This window comes from Castor canadensis, chromosome 17 (genome assembly GCF_047511655.1).
Source record: "Castor canadensis chromosome 17, mCasCan1.hap1v2, whole genome shotgun sequence".
In the NCBI taxonomy this organism is placed as follows: Eukaryota; Metazoa; Chordata; class Mammalia; order Rodentia; family Castoridae; genus Castor; species Castor canadensis.
This window is the reverse complement of record NC_133402.1, coordinates 14,375,001-14,396,012: the sequence shown is the minus strand read 5'-3', so window position 1 is coordinate 14,396,012 and position 21,012 is coordinate 14,375,001. Positions and strand designations below refer to the sequence as shown.

General features: G+C 46.1%; 1 protein-coding gene across 4 annotated transcripts in view; it reads left to right on the top strand.

Annotated features, from left to right (window-relative positions):
- The window catches only part of Syt17 (synaptotagmin 17), a 69,932-nt gene extending 48,920 nt beyond the window's left edge, over positions 1 to 21,012 (top strand). For 2 of the 4 annotated variants that reach the window (XM_074060450.1, XM_074060451.1), the window contains one exon: positions 18,312 to 21,012. In XM_074060450.1, the coding sequence (XP_073916551.1) occupies positions 18,312 to 18,610 (299 nt within the window). In that variant the 3' untranslated portion in view covers positions 18,611 to 21,012. Of the gene's footprint in view, positions 1 to 2,385; positions 2,502 to 12,173; positions 14,833 to 18,311 lie in introns of those variants that run through there. The other 2 variants (XM_020160430.2, XM_074060452.1) reach the window with 2 other exon arrangements.

The following is a 21,012-nucleotide window of genomic DNA, read 5'->3' as shown; positions in this document are numbered from 1 at the left end:
TCTTCTGTATGAGCCTGTATTCATTCATTATAAATTCCTCTTGGGAGTAGGCACTGTGGCTACAACAGTGAACAAATCAGACACCAAAACCAAGGTCAAACCCCAGCTGCACCGCTGTGCCACCGGCTGGGACCCAGCCCAGCCCCCACCTGTCTCTAGGGTTTGGCACCACATCTTCCTCTAGCATTTCAGACAAATGCCACCATGACCACACGCTAGGTTAGGGAGTAGACTCTACTTTTGGATAAGAAATAATTACATAGGACAAGCACTGGCAGGAGGGGGAGACCAGGACTCCTTCCTCCAGAGACCACCCCCTAAAGATGTGCACCCCGGCCAGGCACTGCACCCCTACAGAGTGTGTCTGAGTTCCAGGGCAGGACCTTGTGACCGACCTGCCAGCCTTGTTCGTGGTGTATCCCAGGTGGTACAGCACCAACAGCCTGGTTTAGAGAACTTCTATTATGAAGAGGAGTCTGGGACCAGAGATCTCCTAGCCAGAGGGGGAAACTACTCTCCTCTCCCAAGGGGAGGAAGTCCCTGGGTGTAGGGAAGATGGTCCTGGCAGCGCACGGTCCAGCAGTCCTTGCCTAGCTCTTGGGGTTATTGTCAGACGTCTTTATTCATTGCAGTTACACCCTGAGCCTCAGTCTCCTTATCTGGGAAATGGGAGAACCCAACCCCTCCCAGGTTGCTGTGTGGGCAGAATGGTTGTTTGCGTGTGCAGGGCCCCAGGGCCTTGCAAACAGGTCCCTCAGTAATGCTATTTTTTATTAAGACCACATCTGAGAATTCACTCTTGAAGTTAAATTTAACTTAAATTAAATACCATTTATATATTATTTAAAAGTGTATAAAGTACACACATATATGTATATTGATGTGGCACACTGCTGTATAATCTCACATGTTTAAATACTTCCTCTGGGATGATGTGCTTCGCACCCAGGTCTGAAAGGGGTTCTTCATCCCACGTGTCACCTTAATAAACTTGGATTCCACGTGGCTCAGTCAGTCACCACGCAGAGGAATGGAGAAGTGCTCCAGAAGTCCCAAAGGGGTTTTCAAAGAGATTTAAATCTTAGTTCCACTTTGAAATCACCCCGAGTGCCCACACCACATTCAGAGAAAGAAAAAGCAAGTAACTATGGAGGAATTTGTCATCCTTCGAAGTGAGACATATATTTTGTGACAGCTTGTGTCATGGAAAACAAAGTAATTCTATAGCTCAAACTCAGCAATGCTATTTTTGGGGTGGGGGAGCAGGACTGGGGTTTGAACTCAGGGCCTTGAACTTGCTAGGCAGGTGCTCTACCACTTGAGCCACTCCACCAGTCGCTCTTTGTAATGGGTTTTTTTGAGGTAGGGTCTTGCAAACTATTTGCCTGAGCTGGCTTTGAACTGTGATCCTCCTGATCTCAGCCTCCTGAGCAGCTAGGATTACAGGCGTGAGCCACAGGCACCCAACTAGCAATGCTATTAAAAAAACAAATCAGAAATGCATCATTGTAAAGAAATGAGGTGAGCGTCTTTGGTAAGTGCACGGCCCTGAGTTGAAACCCCAGTGCCATTCCTCTCCCCACCCAACCCCCGCCCCAAGAAAACCCTTAAGAAAGGAGGCTGAGTTCTTTGAGGGCTTTTATGAGATTCTATTCCCAGACTTAATATTTACTTGGGAGAACTTAATGTAAACTAGCAAATCTCAAACCTGGCTGCCTGTTAGGATCCCCTGGGGAAAGTTTTTTAAAAGACAGAAGCCTGGGTGCCTGTATTACTCAGATTTCTATCCCAGAGACAGAGCACCTGAGATAGATGAACTTATAGAAGGAAACATGGTCAGTTGGCCCAGTTGCTTTGGGGCCTGTAGTGAGGCAGAACATCATGGTGGAGGGGTGTGGTAGAGCAGAGCTGCTCACCTCATGGTGGCCAGGAAGCAGAGAGAGAGGGAGGGGTCATGGCCCCAACATCCATTCAAGAGCAACCCCGCACACACCTGTGATCCCAGCACTCGGGAGGCTGAGGCAGGAGGATAGTGAGTTCAAGGCTAGCCCAGGCTACAGAGTGAGACCCTGTCTCAGCCCCCCAGCACACACACACAAAGGGCAGAGCCCCAGTGACCTACTTTCACGAGGCCGGACCACCTCCCCAATGACTCCACAAGCTGGCAACCCAGACTTCAGCTCAGGCCGTTGGGAGACATTTCAGATGCAAACCGTAACAGTGCCACCTCGGAGGTCAGAGCAGTTGGCTACACATCTCCTTTCCTTCATTATGAGAGTTTGTAATTATCACGGGCAGGAAGACTGAGAGCTGATGCTGGAGGTTCACTGGAATGGACCACTGGGTCCCCTCCCCCACAACCCTGAGAATTTGCATTTCTCACAGGTGCCCAGGCGATGCTGGTGCTGCAGGTGCGGGGACCTCACTTTGAGAACCACGGCTGTAGCAAACTAAAGCCCCTATGTCAGATCCAACCCACGCCCTGATTTGCCAATAAAGTTTTATTGGAACCTAGCCATGCCGATTCGTGGACATACTGTCTATGACTGCTCCAACAGCAAAGTTGAGTTCTTGCCATAGAGACCTCATAGCCTAAAATATTTAGTGTCTGGCACTTTTATTCGCTCCTCCCAGGGGAGCACAGACTTGTCTGATTGGGAAAATGGCGAGTGTATGGTGTTCAAGGCCCCCTGTCCACCTCCTCTCTCTGGGGCGTGCATGCCCACTACAGGCAGTGTTCTCTACAACTCCCCCGCTGAGGCACTGGGCAGATTCTCCTACTTCGCTACAGCAACAAGCCCTGCATAGCTGTGGTCAGAGAAGTTCCAGCCAATGAGAGCAAACAGTAGGTCAGGCCCCTGTGACAGTCCAGCGAAGCCACCAGTCCAACTGAGATTTTGGTCTGCATGGAATCTGGGGAGTACTTGAAAACCACCTGTAAAACTTCCCAGCTCCAAATCAATCAACAGAGTCTCTCGGAGTGAAGCCAGGCACAGGGAGTGAAGCTTCAACAGGGGTCTTCTAACGAGCCCTGAAGATGGATTCATTTGTACGGAACATTTTCCCCAAAGCCATGCCAACAGCACTGTAACAAATGTGCAAAGATGATTCCCATTCAGATATATAAATTGTGGTGGTTCGGGTAAAAACAAGCACATTACTTTATAGTCACACCTTTAAATGCTTCCTCTGAAATGGTGTGATTCACACCCAGATCTGACAGGGATTCTTCAACCCATATGTCGTCTTAGTAAGCGCTGGCTCACGTGACTCAGTCTCCATGCAGAAGTGTGAACCTGTGACCTGGCAGCCCCAAGAGGATTTTAAAAGAGCTTTTAATGTTGCCTTCCACCTCCTAAGGAAGGAGAAAGAGGTCTAATTAATTCAGAAGTCACATCCAGTTCATAATGGATACTAAGCCACTTCTTGGGAGCCCTTCTTCACACCCTAGTTTTCACTCCCAAACCTACCCAGGCTCACTTGAGGTGACTGCTCTCCCCCTCTCGCTCCCTTCTGGGGCATCCCAGCTGCTTTCCCCTATATCTGCGCAGATACCAGATAGCCATGGCTGCCCTTTGGTGGGTGATGTGGTGGGGATTTGGTATTGATGAAAAGAAATGTCGCGTTTCATGCTTTTCCCTTAACACAGGAGTTTTTTCACCTTGGCACGAGTTCATGTTTTGGGCTAGATAATCTTTTATTAAAGGCTGTCCTGCTTGCATCATAGGATATCAGCAGTATCCCTGCCCTCACCCCTAGATGCAAGCAGCACCCTCTTTTCTAATAAGAATGTGACCATAAGAAAGAGCTGCAGACATTGTGAGATTTGGGAGGTGGCAGTTTGGCTCCAGTTGAGAACCACTGTATATAGCATTCACTCTTAAGTCAGTATTGTCTGCAGATCTGGGCAAAGGGGACCTCAGCCTAGGGCCTGTGGTTTACATGGGGTGAGGGATCTCTGCCATTAGGAGCCCACGTCTTCCTTTCTAGGTCACCTTTGTGTACTGAACTCCCGGAATTTCTCATCCAAAAGCCCAAGTCTGTTTGTAGGGCCTGCCTCAGGAGTCTTCAGCTCCGTCCTTGGGAAGATGAGTCTGAGGTCATTGTGTGCCTTATAGACCCACGATGGCAGTAAAATATGCAGGTGATCAAACACTTATGGCCAGGGCTGGTGTGTATCCTACATAGCATATCAAAAGTCCCTAGAATGGGCTGGCACCTCATGAACACCAGCAAATGTTAGCAGCTGTTCTGTGGTGTCTAAACACCGCAGTTCCTTTCTCTGTCAGCTGCTCACCTGCAGAATGAGGCATCCATTCAAATGTGGAAGCAAAAGTGTCTGTGCCATCCCTGGAGAGGTGGTAGGAAGGTCCCCAGCATGAGGAGTGTTCATGGACTTTTCCCAGCCTGTTGTGATGGCTGGCACTCTTCACTTTATGTGCTGGATTAAAGACCTGACTCTTCACAGACACACCTACACTACAGATGGCCCCTGGTTTCCAATGGTTTGACTTTACAGTTTTTCAACTTCACCATGATGTGAAAGCAAATGTACACAACCAACCACTCTGTTTTCACTTTTAACACAGTATGGAGCCCATGACACGGGACACTCAATACTTTCTATAAAACAGACTTTTTTACAGCACTAGGTGATTTTGCCCAGTGTGTGTTGGCTCTGGCGTGTGGCCTGAGCTACAGTGTGCACAGAGGAAGTGGACCTATGATGTTTTCAATTCACGATGGCATTGATGGAATGTGACCCCGTCATAAATTGGGGAGCATCTGTTTATCTTTATTCCTGATCTTAGCCTTCTCACGTGGGAAGGGGACAAGGGTGAGACTTTTCTTTTTGAGATAAGAAAAGGAAAAGTGTTAAACAGTCTGAGCCTCCAAATCCCCATCTGCAAGATGGGGATATGAACAGTCCCTTCTCTAACAGGGTTGTGGCATGGATTAAGTTTAAAAAAAAAAAATTGCAAGCACTTTTCTCAGTGCCCAGAAGTGCACAAACTCAAGTTTCACTACTGCTGATTTTAATTATTCTAATATGGTTATCTAAATTGTCAGAAAGAAAAGCTATGGAGAAAAATAGTTCTCACTGAGCAGCTGCCATGAATCACAAAATAAGCCAAGAAAGCTTAAAAAATATCACTTTTAAGTCATGGATGAAATTTCTTAGAACCAATGCAATAGCATGACTGTGAGGGGATGCAGCACTTTAGAAGCCCACTTATACAAATGGAGAAACTGAGGGCAGGAAGGGCTAACATTTACTTTGTTATAAAGAAAAAACCTGAAACAGCATATAAATTTCAGAATGGGGGGAGAGAATGTGATAGTTTTAGGGAGTTTTGCAAAAGAGAGTGGGGACCACCTGGATTGGGGTGTGCAGCCCTGGCTGGGGGAATGAGAGGGAGGGAGGCCTCCATCATTTAAGGCTTGAACATCCTCAGGAAGTGTGAGGACATTTTCATAGTGAGGGGTCAGGAAGGGTGTGAAATGTCCCATTTTGGCTTTTTCTTGAAATGGAGCCACTTACCCAAGCACCCTACAGTTGGGTCGGAGGATGCAGCGTTGAAGTGTTGGGGTCTTTGGCATGACCTGGGGGTGTCTGCATGCCATGTTGTCAGGGTCAAAGTTACACCTAGAGGTGGGGGAGGGTCAGTGAGAGCCTGGAGCACAGATCAGAGTCATCATTACCTTGTAACCCAAACATGCAACAGAGGAGCTGTTAAGCCTGCTCCCTTTGGTTAAAAGAAAAAAATCTATCCTTTTAATAAAAAGTTTATGATGTTTATCACACCCACATTTTGAAGTCATCCAGCTTCCCTTCCAGAGCCGTCTGCCTTGGCAAACGAAATTAGCAACTGAAAGAGTTTTGCTCCTACAAGGAAGAACAAATTCCTTTTTACAGCAAATATCAACATGTGAAACTCTCAGCGTATGGGGACTCATTCAGGGTGCCTAGATTTTGGCTGGAACAGTGAGTGGTGTCCATTTGCCTCTGTGGACCTTGGTCTTCCCAGCTGTAAAATGGGCCAGTCATAGTAACTGCCTCAGAGCAGTGGCTGTCAACCCAATTGGCAATGTCAAGTTTTCACAGCATGGGGTGTGTGTGTGTGTGTGTGTGTGTGTACATGTGTATACACATGCATGCACACATATGCACCAGAAGTGAGGGCAGCCCCTCACATCACAGAATGAACTGTTCACAATGTCTACAGTGCTGAGTACGAGAACACCTGCTAGTGTGAAGACTCAGTGTGTTGATCCATGGGACCAACAGACACAGTAGGTGCCTCATAAATCAGTGGCACTCCCACTGCTGCTTCAGAGTCTGATGCTGGGTGACTCTCATTGAGTTTTTCTCCAGACAGTTTTGTTTCCCTTACCTGAGTTGTCATGGTGATTGGGACCACAGAGGTGGACCACAGAGGATTGTTTCAATCCTCTTTAGAGATAAATTCAATCTAAAGATCCCAGACAGTAGAATGGAGATATGGCTCAAGGGCAAGAGCACTTGCCTAGCAAGTGCAAGGCCCTGAGTTCAAATTCCACCATCACCAAATAAATAAAGATCTCAGAAAGAAGAACAGGTGGGGTATGTCTACACACTATCTAAGGAAGGGAACTGGATTCTGGTGTACTTGTCTGTCCACCAACAGTGAATCTTTGAAACTGTAGCCTTCAGGGTTGCATCCAGATTTGGAAGAGAATGCAGTGTGACCAGGTGACAGAGCAAGGTCCTATGGAAGGGGATTATTTGACAGTCACCAGAGGAGAAGGCACTAAAAGGGCACTGTGTAAATAAATTTCCACTTACTGAACACTTTATCCTTAAACTTTATAAAAGGATTAAAAATGTTAACTGCATTTGCTACAAAATCTTTCATATTTTCTTTTTTTTTCTTTTATTATTCATATGTGCATACAAGGCTTGGGTCATTTCTCCCCCCTGCCCCCACCCCCTCCCTTACCACCCACTCTGCCCCCTCCTTCTCCCCCCACTCCCTCAATACCCAGCAAAAGCTATTTTGCCCTTATTTCTAATTTTGTTGTAGAGAGAGTATAAAATATAATAGGAAGGAACAAGGGTTTTTGCTGGTTGAGATAAGGATAGCTATACAGGGCATTGACTCACATTAATTTCCTCTGTGTGTGTGTTACCTTCTAGGTTAATTCTTTTTGATCTAACCTTTTCTCTAGTTCCTGGTCCCCTTTTCCTATTGTCCTCAGTTGCTTTTAAGGTATCTGCTTTAGTTTCTCTGTGTTAAGGGCAACAAATGCTAGCTAGTTTTTTAGGTGTCTTACCTATCCTCACCCCTCCCTTGTGTGCTCTCGCTTTTATCATGTGCTCAAAGTCCAATCCCCTTGTTGTGTTTGCCCTTGATCTAATGTCCACATATGAGGGAGAACATACGATTTTTGGTCTTTTGGGCCAGGCTAACCTCACTCAGAATGATGTTCTCCAATTCCATCCATTTACCAGCGAATGATAACATTTCATTCTTCTTCATGGCTGCATAAAATTCCATTGTGTATAGATACCACATTTTCTTAATGACTCACTCAAAGAACCACTGAGGTTTCTTGTGGACTGAGTCATTATTATCAGTATAAATTGTCATTCAGTGACTATCTTTCAGGTCCATGGAGAAGTTAAGTGTTGTTTTGTAACTCTTCTCATCTGGCCCCATTCTCTGCATTAATTTAAGTTACTCCAAATGGGGAAACCAAATAACCAAGTATGTTAGTCCATTTTTGTTGCTGTAACAAAATACCTCAGGATGGATGCATTATAAAGAAAAGAAGCTTATTTAGTTCACCATTCTGGAGGCTGGAAGCCCAGGATCAGGTAGCCCCATTTGTTTGGTGTCTGGTGAGGGACTCAGGACAGATGGTGACATGGTGGGAGGGCATGTGAGAGGGATCACATGGAGAAACAGGAAGTCAGAGATCAGGGCTTACTCTTCTATGACAACCCGCTTTTGCAGGAAGTTATGCAGATTGCTTAAGAACTACCTTAATCCCTTCAGCAAGCAGCGCCTCCAGTGACCTAAACACTTTGCATTAGACTCTGCTTTTTAAAGGTCCACCTCTTAACATGGCCACACTGAGGACCATGCCCCCAACACGTGAACACGGGGACAAACCACATCCAAACCATAGCACCAAGTGTATTCAAATTGTATCTAAATCCACAAAAAGTAATCAGTTCCTGGAGAAAACCTGAGGGTTCTTCTACACAGAGGTTGCATGTGGATTTTGTGACATCTATTTTGAATGTTTAGGTGTTATTTTTCCATGCTCTAGGTTTTATGCAGGTTGTTTGGAAGTTGATTCCAGATGACGAGGGTAGAAGTGGAGTGTATATAGTATCTAGTCATATATTAATGTCTACTTTCAAATGAGTCACCTAAGGGCTGGCAGACTGGCTCAAGTGGTAGAGCGTCTGCCTAGCAAATGTGAGGTCATGAGTTCAAATCCCAGTATTGCCAAGATGAGTCCCCTATAGCCATTAGCAGAAATATTTAAGGGTAGTGCTTTACAACAAAATTTTTAGCTGTAAATATTTCCAAAGAGAAGGCATTTAGGGATCCAATCACAGGGAATCAGCTTCCTTTACAGAATATTTGCTTCAAATACTATGAATGTTATCCACTAGCCTTGTGACTTGGTTTTTTTAATCCAGAAACAGAGAGGCAGGAATATCTCACCCACTGTCCCAAGGCCCCTTTCTATGTTCTGTGCATCTAATCTTGACTCTCTCCAACAACATACACCTTAGAATTCACAGGGATGGCAAATCTTGATACTCTCCTAGGCAACTTTTATAATAGAAGTCACTAGTTTTATTCAACTTTGGTTTATAATTTTTACTGAAAAAATTTTTTTCAAAGACTTAAGAGTGCCATAGCTTTACCAAGTGATTTGCAAGTGCTGGTGCCTGCCAATTAACTCAGATGGCCAGAGCAACGGGCACTTCCCACCAGAAAGCATGAGTCACTTAAGAACTCCCGCCTCTCCAGGGCAAAGTGACTCACCAGCCAAGTTACTTTGCAAACTGGGATAAGGAGCGTAGGATATTAGACTTCCTTTTCATTTTCTTCCCTTCTGGCAATTTAGCTGTGATTCTCTAATAGCAACTTATTTTTTTTTGTTTTCTTTCCAAAAGAATATGTACTTGTTATAAGAAGTTCAAACTTATGTAATACAGAAAGAGGAATTTTCCCTCTAGAGAAAGCCACTGTTGACAGTTTGCTGAGCTCATATTTCTCCAGATATTGTTTTCTTTGCCTAGGTTAGCAGTTCTTTTGACAAAAAATATTGTGTTTACATACCCTACATTACAACTTGTTTTTGTCTCCTAGCAATATGTCAGAGAGATTTTCCCATTTCATTTATGCAAGTTTGTCTCATTTCTAACAGTGATGTGGATTCCCAAGGTATCATTACATCAGAAATTTTAATTAGTCCTCTCCAATCTTATGTAGGTGTCTCCCAAAGTAGATCCTAAGATGATGATATGGGTGCATGTAAGCTACTAGGGAGGTGACCCCAGCAAGTGGCAATAAGGATGGGGAGGGAGAAAAGGAAGGAGAGCAAACCAAGCAAGGACATCTGACAAGTGGGGTCTGCAATGTGGGAGGCCCTCCAATCCATCCTCAGATTCAATGCTTCACTAGCAGAACTCACAGAACTCAGCAGAGCTCTTGTGGTCACAGTGACAATTTAGTATAGTAGAAGGACTCACACCAAAATCAACCAAATGAAAGATTGGCACTATGGTGTGTGTGTTTCTCTCTAAAATCCCCAATGTGAGGGTATTTAGAGCTGGGGGACGTTGAGTGGTGATTAGGTCATGAGGGTGCCACTGTCTTGGATGGGGTTAATATCCTTGTAAGAGAGACCCCAGAGAGCTGCCTTGCCCTTTCTCCCATGTAATAGCACAGTAAGACACCTTCTGCCATCTTTGATGCAGAGAGTGAGCCCTCACCAGGCATGGACTATGTTGGCCCTTTGATCTTGGACTACTCAGCCTCTGAACTTGCTGCTTATAAGCTGCCTGGTTGATGACCGTTTGTCACAGGGCCTGAATAGACTGACAGGCACACAGGGCAAAGTCCAGGAGAGACCAGGCACCAGCATCTAGTTGTCCTCCCATTGGAGTCAAATGAACAATGTGTAACTGTCCTAGCATTGATGTACAGTGACACACTCAGCGTGCTGTCAACCATGGAAGCTTAGCACTAGAGCTTTGGTGTCGGTCATAAATTTATGGGTCAGTCACATAGTCATGGCTGACCATCCAAGTGGCCAACCCCAGTCCCCAGTCCCCTCTGTGGTCAAGCTAATGTCGAATGGCTCAAGGCACCCACCACAAAGCACACTGTTTGCATAGACAAGCTGGCATGGCCCCGGGCAGAGAGGCACGGGTGCTGGAGCAACCTCAAGGTGGGCAGAGGCAGTGGGCAGGGTGCTAGCCACCTCGGTCACACTTCCTCAGTGGGACTTTTATTCTTACAATCAATGTCTTAACAGTTTTCTGTAAAGGAGCAGATAGCAAATGTTTGAGGGATTAAGGACCATATCATCTCTCTTGAAATTATTCTATAATCTCAATGTTTGCCTTGTCCCCAGATTGAGATGTTGGAGTCCCAACTCCTAACGTGATAGTATTAGGAGGTGGAGTCTTTTGGGAGGAGACCCCAAAGCCCTCATGATTGGGATTAGTGCATATATATATATATTTTTTTCTTTTACTTGCCCCATTCAATAGTCTTTTTTGGTTTAGAGACATTGGACAAGGACCTTGGTTTTATTTTCCCACTTCTCTTTCTTTTTTCCATTTTTATCATTTGGAATTCTTGGTGTGAAGCCACAGGGGAGAGCAGAGGCTCGTTATCGTTCAAGCTGTTTTGGGCTGCATATTTTAGCTGGTTTTTTGATAATGGCGTCCCTCCTGGGATCCAGGCTGCCCTTGCTTGGCTCACGCTGGGTGCATCTGTGATATTTCCCTTTCTATTACCCTTCATTTACAACACAGCCACAGCCTGCTTTCCCATTAGCAGGATGGCGCGCTTAGACTACCCACACGCAGATGAAGAATGAGGCAGAACTTGGCCAGGGAGATAAATCAAGCTAACCATCTCATTAGGCTTGAAAGACACAAACTAAGCTTGCATTGGAATTAACAGAGAAGCCTTCCAAGGAGACACACAACACAGCCAGTGGGTGAAGAAATCGCCCTAGCCATTTCCTTCTGCGAGCTTGCCTCTGTTGTGTGGAAGAGGAAGCATGAAGTCTCTTTTAGAAAAAGATCAACAGGCAGAAATTGAGGATCAAAAATGGCAGTATAGCATTTGTGAAGCACTCACACCACTTGCTAGCTACTGTGTGCTGTGAGTTTCACACATACTATTTCATCTAAAGCCTGCCTTGGATTGTGAGATGAAGTACTGCTAAGAATCCTCTTCAATCAGTGAGGAAACTGAGTCTCAGAGTCTCAAGTTTTGCATCAGGATATCTGGTCCCATAGCTTAACTCTGGTGGTCCTCCTCTGGGATGGATTTGCTCCCAGGTGGCAGTTGGCTATGTCAGAAGACACTTTGGTTTGTCACAACCTGGTTGGTGGGACTGCTATTGGCATCTAATGGATAGAGCCCAGAGATGCTGCTGTACATCCTACAATGCACAGAACAACCCTCTCCAGCAAAGAACCATCCAGGCCATGGTGTCAACAGTTCTGCCATTAAGAGCCTCTGGTTCATCCAGTCAACTGGACCACAGTGACAACCCACTGCTCCACTGAACTGTCCATCCAGAGAGCTCTGTAGGCTGTGTGTGAGCAGCTCGGGCGAAGCTTACAGCTACAAGTGCAAGTGGCCTGGCCATCTGGCAGTAGGAACAGCCAGTGCAAAGGCTGGAAGGGGAACAGGGCCGGCATGGTAAGGGGCAGCAGGAGCTCTGTTGTAGAGAGAGTCATGAAAGGTTGAGATGAGGGAATCTGGGAAGTCTCACCATGAAAAGAAACAATGTCCCCAAAGCAGTGACCCTGTGTTTGCAGCTGAGCAGTGTGTGAACTAACAGCCTCTGTCTTGCCCCTGCCTCCCTGCTCCTATCCTTTCTTCCCCCTCCCCCACCCCTGTCCTGGCCCTCTGGCTCCCTAGTGTTTGGTCACAACGTGAAAAGCAGTAACGACTTCATCGGGAGGATTGTCATCGGCCAGTACTCCTCGGGCCCCTCTGAATCCAACCACTGGCGCCGGATGCTCAATACTCACCGCACAGCTGTGGAGCAGTGGCACAGCCTGAGGTCCCGAGCCGACTGTGACCGCGTGTCTCCTGCCTCCCTGGAGGTGACCTGAGGGCCGCAGGGAAGGCAGCTTTTCTTCATTGAGAAAAAGTGTCACGTACCTATGACATCCACACCCGCATATACTCTTACACACATGCACACAGTGCTTGCACACCCCAGATCCTCTCAGAACTGAAAGGAGGCTGACTGTTGATCGCAAAATGGCCACCCTCATTGACGGAGGCCTAAGAACTTTCTGGAATGAGTTGAGTGGGTTTTGCTGTGGGTCTCATTGGCAGTGCCTACTCGTGTTGATACTCCATATCCTAAAATGCACTTTCACCCCTCAGACCAGAGGGTTTGGTCTCCCAAATGGAGCCAGCCTAATGGAGCCAGCCTCTATAAGACTAAATGAACCAAGAGTTTGGCTGGTGTGTGGGAAGTCTGATCCCATGCCCAAAACACACCCATTGGGCAATTTCTGTTCCCTGGGGTTCTTCAGATTTGACACTTTTCTCCAAAGGTGTAACTATCTTTGTCTTCTTAGTAAATGTGATAAATAGATTAGACTATTTGGAGGAACCAAATGGCAACAAAACACAATCCGGTGTAAGAAACCTCCTGGCTTCACTGAATTTGTTCTTGTATTAGCTTATTCCAGGGTTGTATGTGTGTGTCCTCATGCGTGTGACCTCACAGGTGAACACATGTGTGCCTATGTGCCCTCCACCTTGAGCGCTCCCTTCTCTCTGCCTCTCTCATCCAGTGACAGTTGACCCATGTCCTCCCATCTGTCAAAGACCCCACCTTGGGTAGCGATAAGTGTGTGTGTGTGTTGCATACATAGACTATGATAGACCAAAAGTAACGTTTCTTGACAGAATCATGGTGATGATGACCCAGCAAGGACCTGCACATGATTAAAACGACCGCCCTCCTTGACAATCTCCTGCTTAATCATACTCTGAGGATCTTTCTGTATTTGTGTGTGAGTCAAAGTCATGTCTCACGTGCTAAGGCATCAGTGTAATTAGCGTAGGCCTTTCCCTTCCCCCACTGGACACTTCTGTATCTTTCTCTGTTGCATATTGTCTGGTGTGGCGGGGAGCTATTTATTGAAATTAAAGATTATTTATTTGTGCCATGCATTCGAGGTCTCTTTTTCTTCCTGACTGCTACCGTTTCGTAACGTACCATCCCAGCAACTCAAAGCAAAGGTGTTTATTATGCTTTTGGATTTTGCCAGTCAAGAATTTAGACCAGACCCAGCTGGGGTGGCTTGTCTCAGCTCCATGACACTTAAGACCTCACCTGGGACACTTGAAGGATGGGACATGGAACCCTTTGAAGACTTGTTCCCTCCCACGTTGGGTGGGTGATGGTGGCTGACAGCTGGGGACCTTGGTGTCTCCATGGGGCCCTCTGCATGCCGTCTCCCCACATGGATTAGTCTGGACTTCCTCACCCCATAGTGGCAGGGTTCCAAGAATAAGCATGCCTAGAGCAAGAGAGCCTGGTGGAAGCTGTATCCGTTCTATGCTCTGTCTTTAGAAGTCACATAGAACCATTTCTGTCATGTCCACTTCTGTCACAATCCCCCGCTCAGATTAAGTGTGTGGGGGTATGGGGAACATAAACACATTTTAGGAATGTTTGTGGGGCGTGTGGAATATAGTGCAGCCATCTTTGGAAAATCAGTCCACCGTGGTGGTGCAATTAGACAGTCAGTCTTGCTGGTCATTGTTGGTAACATTCATGTGTGGTCCTGGAAGGAAGAATCATTGAAACATTAAAGTATATTGCTCAGAGGACTGAGAGGGAGCCCAGAGAAAGAGAAGACAAGGATTTATGTTAGCTCTCTTCAGTCGCAACAGACAGAAAATTGATGCAATTGATGCAGCCAGCAGGAGAAGTCTGGCTTCAGGCGTAGCTGGATCTAGGAACTCAATGAGGTCATCAGGGCTTTGTTTCTCACTCCATGTCTTGGACGGACTCTTCCCACTCAGTCAGCATCATCATGCCCAATAGTCCCAACTCAACTCAACTCAACTCATGTCTTTTTTCTTTTTTTTAATTGAAACAGCTCAGGCTTAGGCTGGCCTGAAACTCTCCATGAAGCCTAGGCTGGCCTCAAACTTAAAATCCTCCTGTCTCAGCTTCCTGAGTGTTGGGATAACAAACATGTGCCACCACACCTGGCAAGAAGCTTGTGTTTCTATTTAGCTCTTGTAATCATAGCTACATTTACTAAAGTATCACTGTGTGCCATGCACTCTCATTGTACCCGCACAGACACTTTTTTTTTTTTTGGTGGTGCTGGGGCTTGAACTCAGGGCTTCAGGCTTGCTCGGCAGGCACTCTACCACTTGAGCCACACACCCAGTCCTTTTGCATTTAGTTTCTTTTCAGGTAGGATCTTGTGCTAACTTTGTCTGGGCTGCCCTAGGATTGAGATTCTCCTATCTCCTCCTCCTGATAATCTGTGACTGCAGATAGGCATCACTACATCCAACACAACCACCTTTGGATATAGGAGCTATTATTATTCCCATAATCCAGACAGGAAAATTAAAGCTTCAAGAGATTAAGTTGAATGCTTCAAGTCACACAGAAGCTGGCAGATAAGAATATTAAGTATTTGCCACATCTGCCTGACTTCAGAAGTGTGCTATCATCAATTATTCCAGTTTTGCTATTTTCCATAAAACTGTACACTTGTCCAGGGCAAGATTCAGAGCTTATTTAGCTTTTCACTGGCCATGCTCTGGTTAGAACTTGACCCAGCCAAGCTGTGTGGATTGAGATGATGTCTCCTCTTCTGCCACATTGGTTATTGCAGGGAGGACTCGGGTCCCTCGGTGGCTACCTCTATAGAGTGGAGGCAAAGGGGAGAAGCAGGAAGGCTGGGTCAGCTAAGTTCTCAGGAGAGAAGAGGGAGAAGGTGCTTTCCTTTTGTTGGGGCTTCCTTCCTGAGGTTGAATAAAAGAGAAGCATGAGAAGTCAGCAGAATGAGAGGGGACAGGTGTAGGATGGGCATTGGGACTGGAGACGGGTGGCTGGTGATTAGCCCAAGGGCTTGAAGAGCCAAAGAACCCATAGTTCAAATCCTGGGCCTAACGCTCCTTAACCTCGTACCCATGTACAAGCCATGCAGCAACTCTGAGCCTCTGTTGGGTGTTTGAAAAACAGACCCTGAGAAAAGGTCTTGGGTGCAGAAAGCTAATTGGGGAGATGACCCAATAAAAAGCACAGCTAGAAGAAGTTAGAGAAAAGCAGATGAAGCCTGCCTTTATTAGCGCTGAGGACGGCTGGAGTTCAATCCTGCGGGGCCCATGTAGAATTCACTTGAGAATTATTTTTAGAGGAAAGCTGGAGTGTTTAATGACTGACCCTTGTCCTTCATGGTTTCGAGGTTGTTCTTGGAGGCACAAAATGCTTGGCACTGCAGGACTGTGCTGTGTGGGCTGAGCAAGCTCCCACAGCACAAATTCCAGGGCTGAGAAAGAGGTGTGTGGTCTCGATGGGGTGAGCTGTGCACATGCACGGCCCAGCCCCCTTTCACTCCAGGCAGGCTCGGGTGGACTGAGCCAAATGAGGGAGGACAGCCCCAGTTCTGCAACTCTCTCTAGTAGTAACAAGGGGGCTGTGTGACGTCACGGTGCGACATGCCAAGCACCTCATATAAGCCCCACACAGTAACTACAGGGGCGATGGTGTTATAAATGGGGAAGTCAAGGGTTGATAGAGTAGTAAGAAGTAGAGACTAGACCCTAATAAAAAATTAATGGGGGGAGGGAAAGAAGTAGAGCTAGAAAGCCAGCCCAGAGTCATGCTGTTCCTGCACCAGGTGGCCACTGCCACCACTTCCGACAGCAAAGAGCCTTGCTTCAGCATTGTGTGTCTCCCAGTCCGTAAGCCTGCACTCTCCTGAGATCTGCAAAATGGCTGATAATTTGGATGAATTTATCAAACAGCAAAAAGCCAAATTGGCCAAAGACAAAGCAGAATTAGAAAGTGATTGACCTGCCATGGAAACAAAGGGAGAAGCATTAAAGAAACTTTCTGAAAATAGTAAAATACTAATTTCTGTGGGTAAGGAAGACATCGACAAAATTGTCAACAGACCAAGAGTTCTTCAGTGATCAGACTGAACCCAGAGACTTGTGCGTACTGGGCAAGCGCTCTTCCACAGAGTTACACGCACAGCGCTGGAGCAGGTATTTTATTCCCCCAAAGCCCTTCTGTAATATACTTCCAGACAACACTGTGCATAATGGGCTATGACTGTAAGCTTTCTTCCTGGGAGCAAGAAGAGGACAAGAATGTCTGCCTTCACCATTCTTTTCAGCATCGAATTGACACTTCTAGCTAGAGTAATGAGGGAAGAAAAAGAAAAGTCATCACACTGGAAAGAGGTAAGAAAGCTATATTTGCAGATGACATGATTCTGCTGGTAGAAAATCGTAAGCAATCCACAAAAAAACTTACTGGAACAATAAAAAAATTCAAGGAAGGGAAGGAGGGAGGGGTAAAAAAGAAGGAAGGAAAGAAGGAGGGAGGGAAGAAGGGAGGGAGGGAGGAAGGGGAAAAAAAAGAAGGCCCAGGCATTCTAACTAGAGCCTGGTATGGGCTGAATTGTGTCCCCCTCCCCCAAAAAAGATTTGCTGGGGTCCTAGACCCAGTACCTCATAATGTAACCTTATTTGGAGACAAGGTCTTTATAAAAGTAAATTTTATAAAGTGGAAATGAGACCATTAGAATGGGCCCTAATCCAATATGACTGGCGCCCTTATTCAAAGGGGAATTTGGGGATTTGAGGGCGATCTGGCTTTGACATCTGTCACCCCATTGATCACCAGTGCTTATTTGGCTGATCTGTTTGCCTGGGCAGGTGTCTGACCCGAAGCTGTGCACTCATACTCAGTCAAACAGAACAACCATCCTCAATAGAGGACACACTTTGGTCAAGGGTATATGGGTAACTGTGATCCCGTGCTAGAACCCCCAAGTAAGCTCTCAAAGGGGACTTTGGATACAGAGACAGAAACATATAGAGGGAAGAAGAGGGGACGAGCAAGAAGAAGACACTGTCTCCAAGCCAAGGAGAGAGGCCTGGAATACATTCTCATTCACAGCCCTTGGGGACCATGCTGGGTGACACCCTGATCTCAGGCCTTCAGCCTCCAGATCTGTAAGGCGGTGACTTTCTGTTGTTTAGGTACAGTCTGTGGTACTTTGTTAAGTCCTCCAGAGCAAAGGATAGTTGGCCTCCATAGCCTCAGATTCAGCCCACTGAGGATCAATTTTTTTTTAATTGCGTCAAAACTAAACACGCACAGATTTCTTTTCTTGTCATTATTCCCTACATATTGCACTAGAACAGCTATTTACATAACATGGACATTGCATTGGGTGTTACAAGTCATGAACTGAAATATACAGAACGTGGTTAGGTATATGCAAATGCTACACTATATAAAATAGACTATGAAAATTGAGGATTTGGGTATCTGTGGGCGTTCTGGAACCAGTTCTCCAGACACCTATAATTCAGAGTGGACATGACCACTGCTCTACTGAGCTGCCTCACTGAAAATCAGTGACAACTCTTTAGAAGATTTGCCAGCATAAAGACTTCACATAAGTATTGGCACAGCAACGATGGCTATTATTAACTGCACACATCAGGCCGTGTTTGCTGGGTGACTGAGGGGACATGGGAGCACAGATCAGAGCCAACCACGTCTCCAGGAATAGAGTTTGTCGGGATACAGAGAGATGTGTTGAAAGGTGAAAGAAGGGCTGGGTTTCTATAGAAACCGGGACTCAAGGTATCCTGTTGTGGGCTACCCACTTGCTTTAATTAGCATCCTCCCCTCCTCAGGGAGGAGGTGGGAAAGAGATGCACAAGCCACTTAAAACCCTTTGTGGGGTGGGGTCTGAGTTCAAGGGGGAAAGGTAGGTGGACGGAACCGGGGAGTGAGTTTTACACCCTCTCCCTCTTTCCCAGGATCACCTCGAGTCCATTTGTTTCTTCAGCTGCAGCTCCAAGCTCAGCTTGAACCCACGGCACTTCAGGACTCCAGCCACAGAAGAAATGGACACCTACCCTGCCCCACAGGGACAGGACAGTTCCCAAGGCACCAGGAGCAGCGATGTGGGGCACTGGCATTTCTGCCCCAGCAAGCTGGGAATCGCAACAAGAAAGAAGCATTCCTTTCCTTTCTGGGTGGCCTGTCTTCCACTGCTAATGGGATAGCTTCTTGTTTTTATGTTCAGAAATACCAGGGAGAAGTGACTCCAGAATGACTAGTGGGTAAAAAGTAACAACTTATGCCTAAAAAACACTGGGAGACAGTGCCCTAAAGGTTGAAACTTTGAGTAGTATATCAGCCAGCTTTCTGTCACTGTAACAAAATACCTGATGCAGCCTACTTAGGAAGAAAAGAGGGTCAGTTAGCCCACAGTTTTAGAGGATCAGAACTCAAGATCAGATGACCCATGGGTGTGACCTCTGCTGAGGCCAGCAGATGATGTCACATCGTGGTGGGAATGTTTGCAGCAGCAAGCAGGGCACAGGGGGGTTGGGGGAGTAGGCTTGGTCCTTTCTTTTTGGTGGTCCTAGGGTTTGGACTCAGGTCTTCACACTTGCAAACTCCATTTTGTTTTGGTTAATTTGGAGATGGGGTCTTGTGAACTAATTGCTCCAGCAGGCCTCAAACTGCAATCAGCCTCCCAAGTAGCAAGAATTACAGGCATGAGCCACCCAGCATCCAGTAGGCTTGATCCTTTCCTAAGTCCCAAATAGTCACATGCAAACTGCTGTAATCCCTTCTGAGGGCAGTGTCCCCAGTAATCCAAGGACCTCCTACTAGACCCTGCCTTTTAAAGGTGCCATCACCTCCTAATGCTACCACTCTGAGAACCAAATACGGACTCTTGGGGACACTCAAACCACATCCTGATCATAGCAGATGGCTATTTTACTACCAAAGTATATATCATCCTATCCAGTATTTTTGAAGACTCCAGGCAGTCCTGGGGATTGAACTCAGGGCCGTGCGCTTGCTAGGAAGACACTCTACCCTTTGAGCCATGCCCCAGCCCTTTTTCCTTAGCTATTATTTTTAGGTAGTGTCACGCATTTCTGCCCAGGGCTGACCTCAGACCTTGATCCTGCTACCTCCACCTCCCTAGGACCTGGGATTACAGCATGCACTTCCACACTCAGTTAATGACATAGATTGAAAGCTTATTATGTGCCCAGTCTTTTGCTAAGTACTGTGTCAGGGGTGTGTCAATTTCTTCCCACTTTGCAGATAAAAAAAGAGAGGCTTAGCGGGATTAAATAATCCACATGTAATCACACAGCAGCAGGTCTGGAATTTGAGCATGGATGCACCTGACCAGAAAGCCCTCAGATGAATTAGCATCTACCGCCTCTGTCACCACAGTGGTTAAGGAGCAGGGGACTTTTAGTTGGTAAATAAGTAACATTTGTAAAAACCTAAGAAGTTAATGGAGGGAAAAATAGATTATACATATGATGGATGGATGTATGGATAGAGAAAGAGAAAGAGAGAGAGAGAGAGAGATTTAGACAAAGAGATACTGAATTCTCAGGCAGTCATGAACACTCTGAGTGGTGTGCATTATAATATCATTAAATACAATTTTAAGAAGCCATAAAATATATATTGTGTTACAAAGAGATCCCTACAGTCTCCAGGTGACAGCAAAGATCATACTTGTTAAGTGAAGGAAGTGCCCATTGTCTGGCCAGTAAGCTCGAGATTTTGAGCAGGAGTTGGCAAACTATGGCCCTTTGGGTAAACTGGGCCCACTGCCTGTTTCTGTAAATAAAGTTTTATTGAAACACTGCCAGGTCCATTTGAGTGAGTCCCATAATGATAGAGATTACGTGGTCCACAGAATCTAAAATGTTTACCGTCTGACACCTTACAGAAAAATGTTCCCTGCCCCTGCCTAGAGCAATGTTTCATAAACTGTGATACACACACAGTCAGTGGGGATGAATCAAAATGCAGTATCTGACTCAGCAGCTGTGGGCTGGGGCTGAGACGCTACAAACTCCAAGACAGGCTGATGCTGCTGGCCCACGGACCACACTTGGGCCTGAGCAAGTAAGAAACATTTTGTGAGCTCCCATGCAGAGGGGACAGGAACTGTCCCATAGAAGCCTCCAGACATCACAGTGCAGCACAGGTAATTTAGGTTTATCTAAATTCTGTCCTCAAAAGGATTTCCAGGGGCCTCCTTTGGACAATCTTCCATCTCTAGGATATTCACACCCAGTGGTTGGATGTTCATGTTGAACTTGAATTCTCATTGTGATTGTATTGGGAGGCAGAACCTTTAACAGGTGTTTAGGCTTTGCTTTCCACCAGTTGATGATACAGCAAGAAGATGCAATACCTTGATATTGAACTTTCCAACCTGCAGAGCTGTGAGCCAATAAATTCTGTTCATAATAAATTAGCCATTCAAGTGTTCTGTCACAACAGCCAAAAATGACTAAGGCAGATGTGTTTGATTTTCAGGCAGCCCCAGGAACATGACATCAGGGGCCTCCACTGCTCATCGCACACAAAGATAGGCAGTAAATAGAGTAGCCAAACTTCCTTCTATGCAGTCTTTATATTTTGTATCAACATTTAACAATGTCAACTTTGGGATGTGTGTCTATAGCA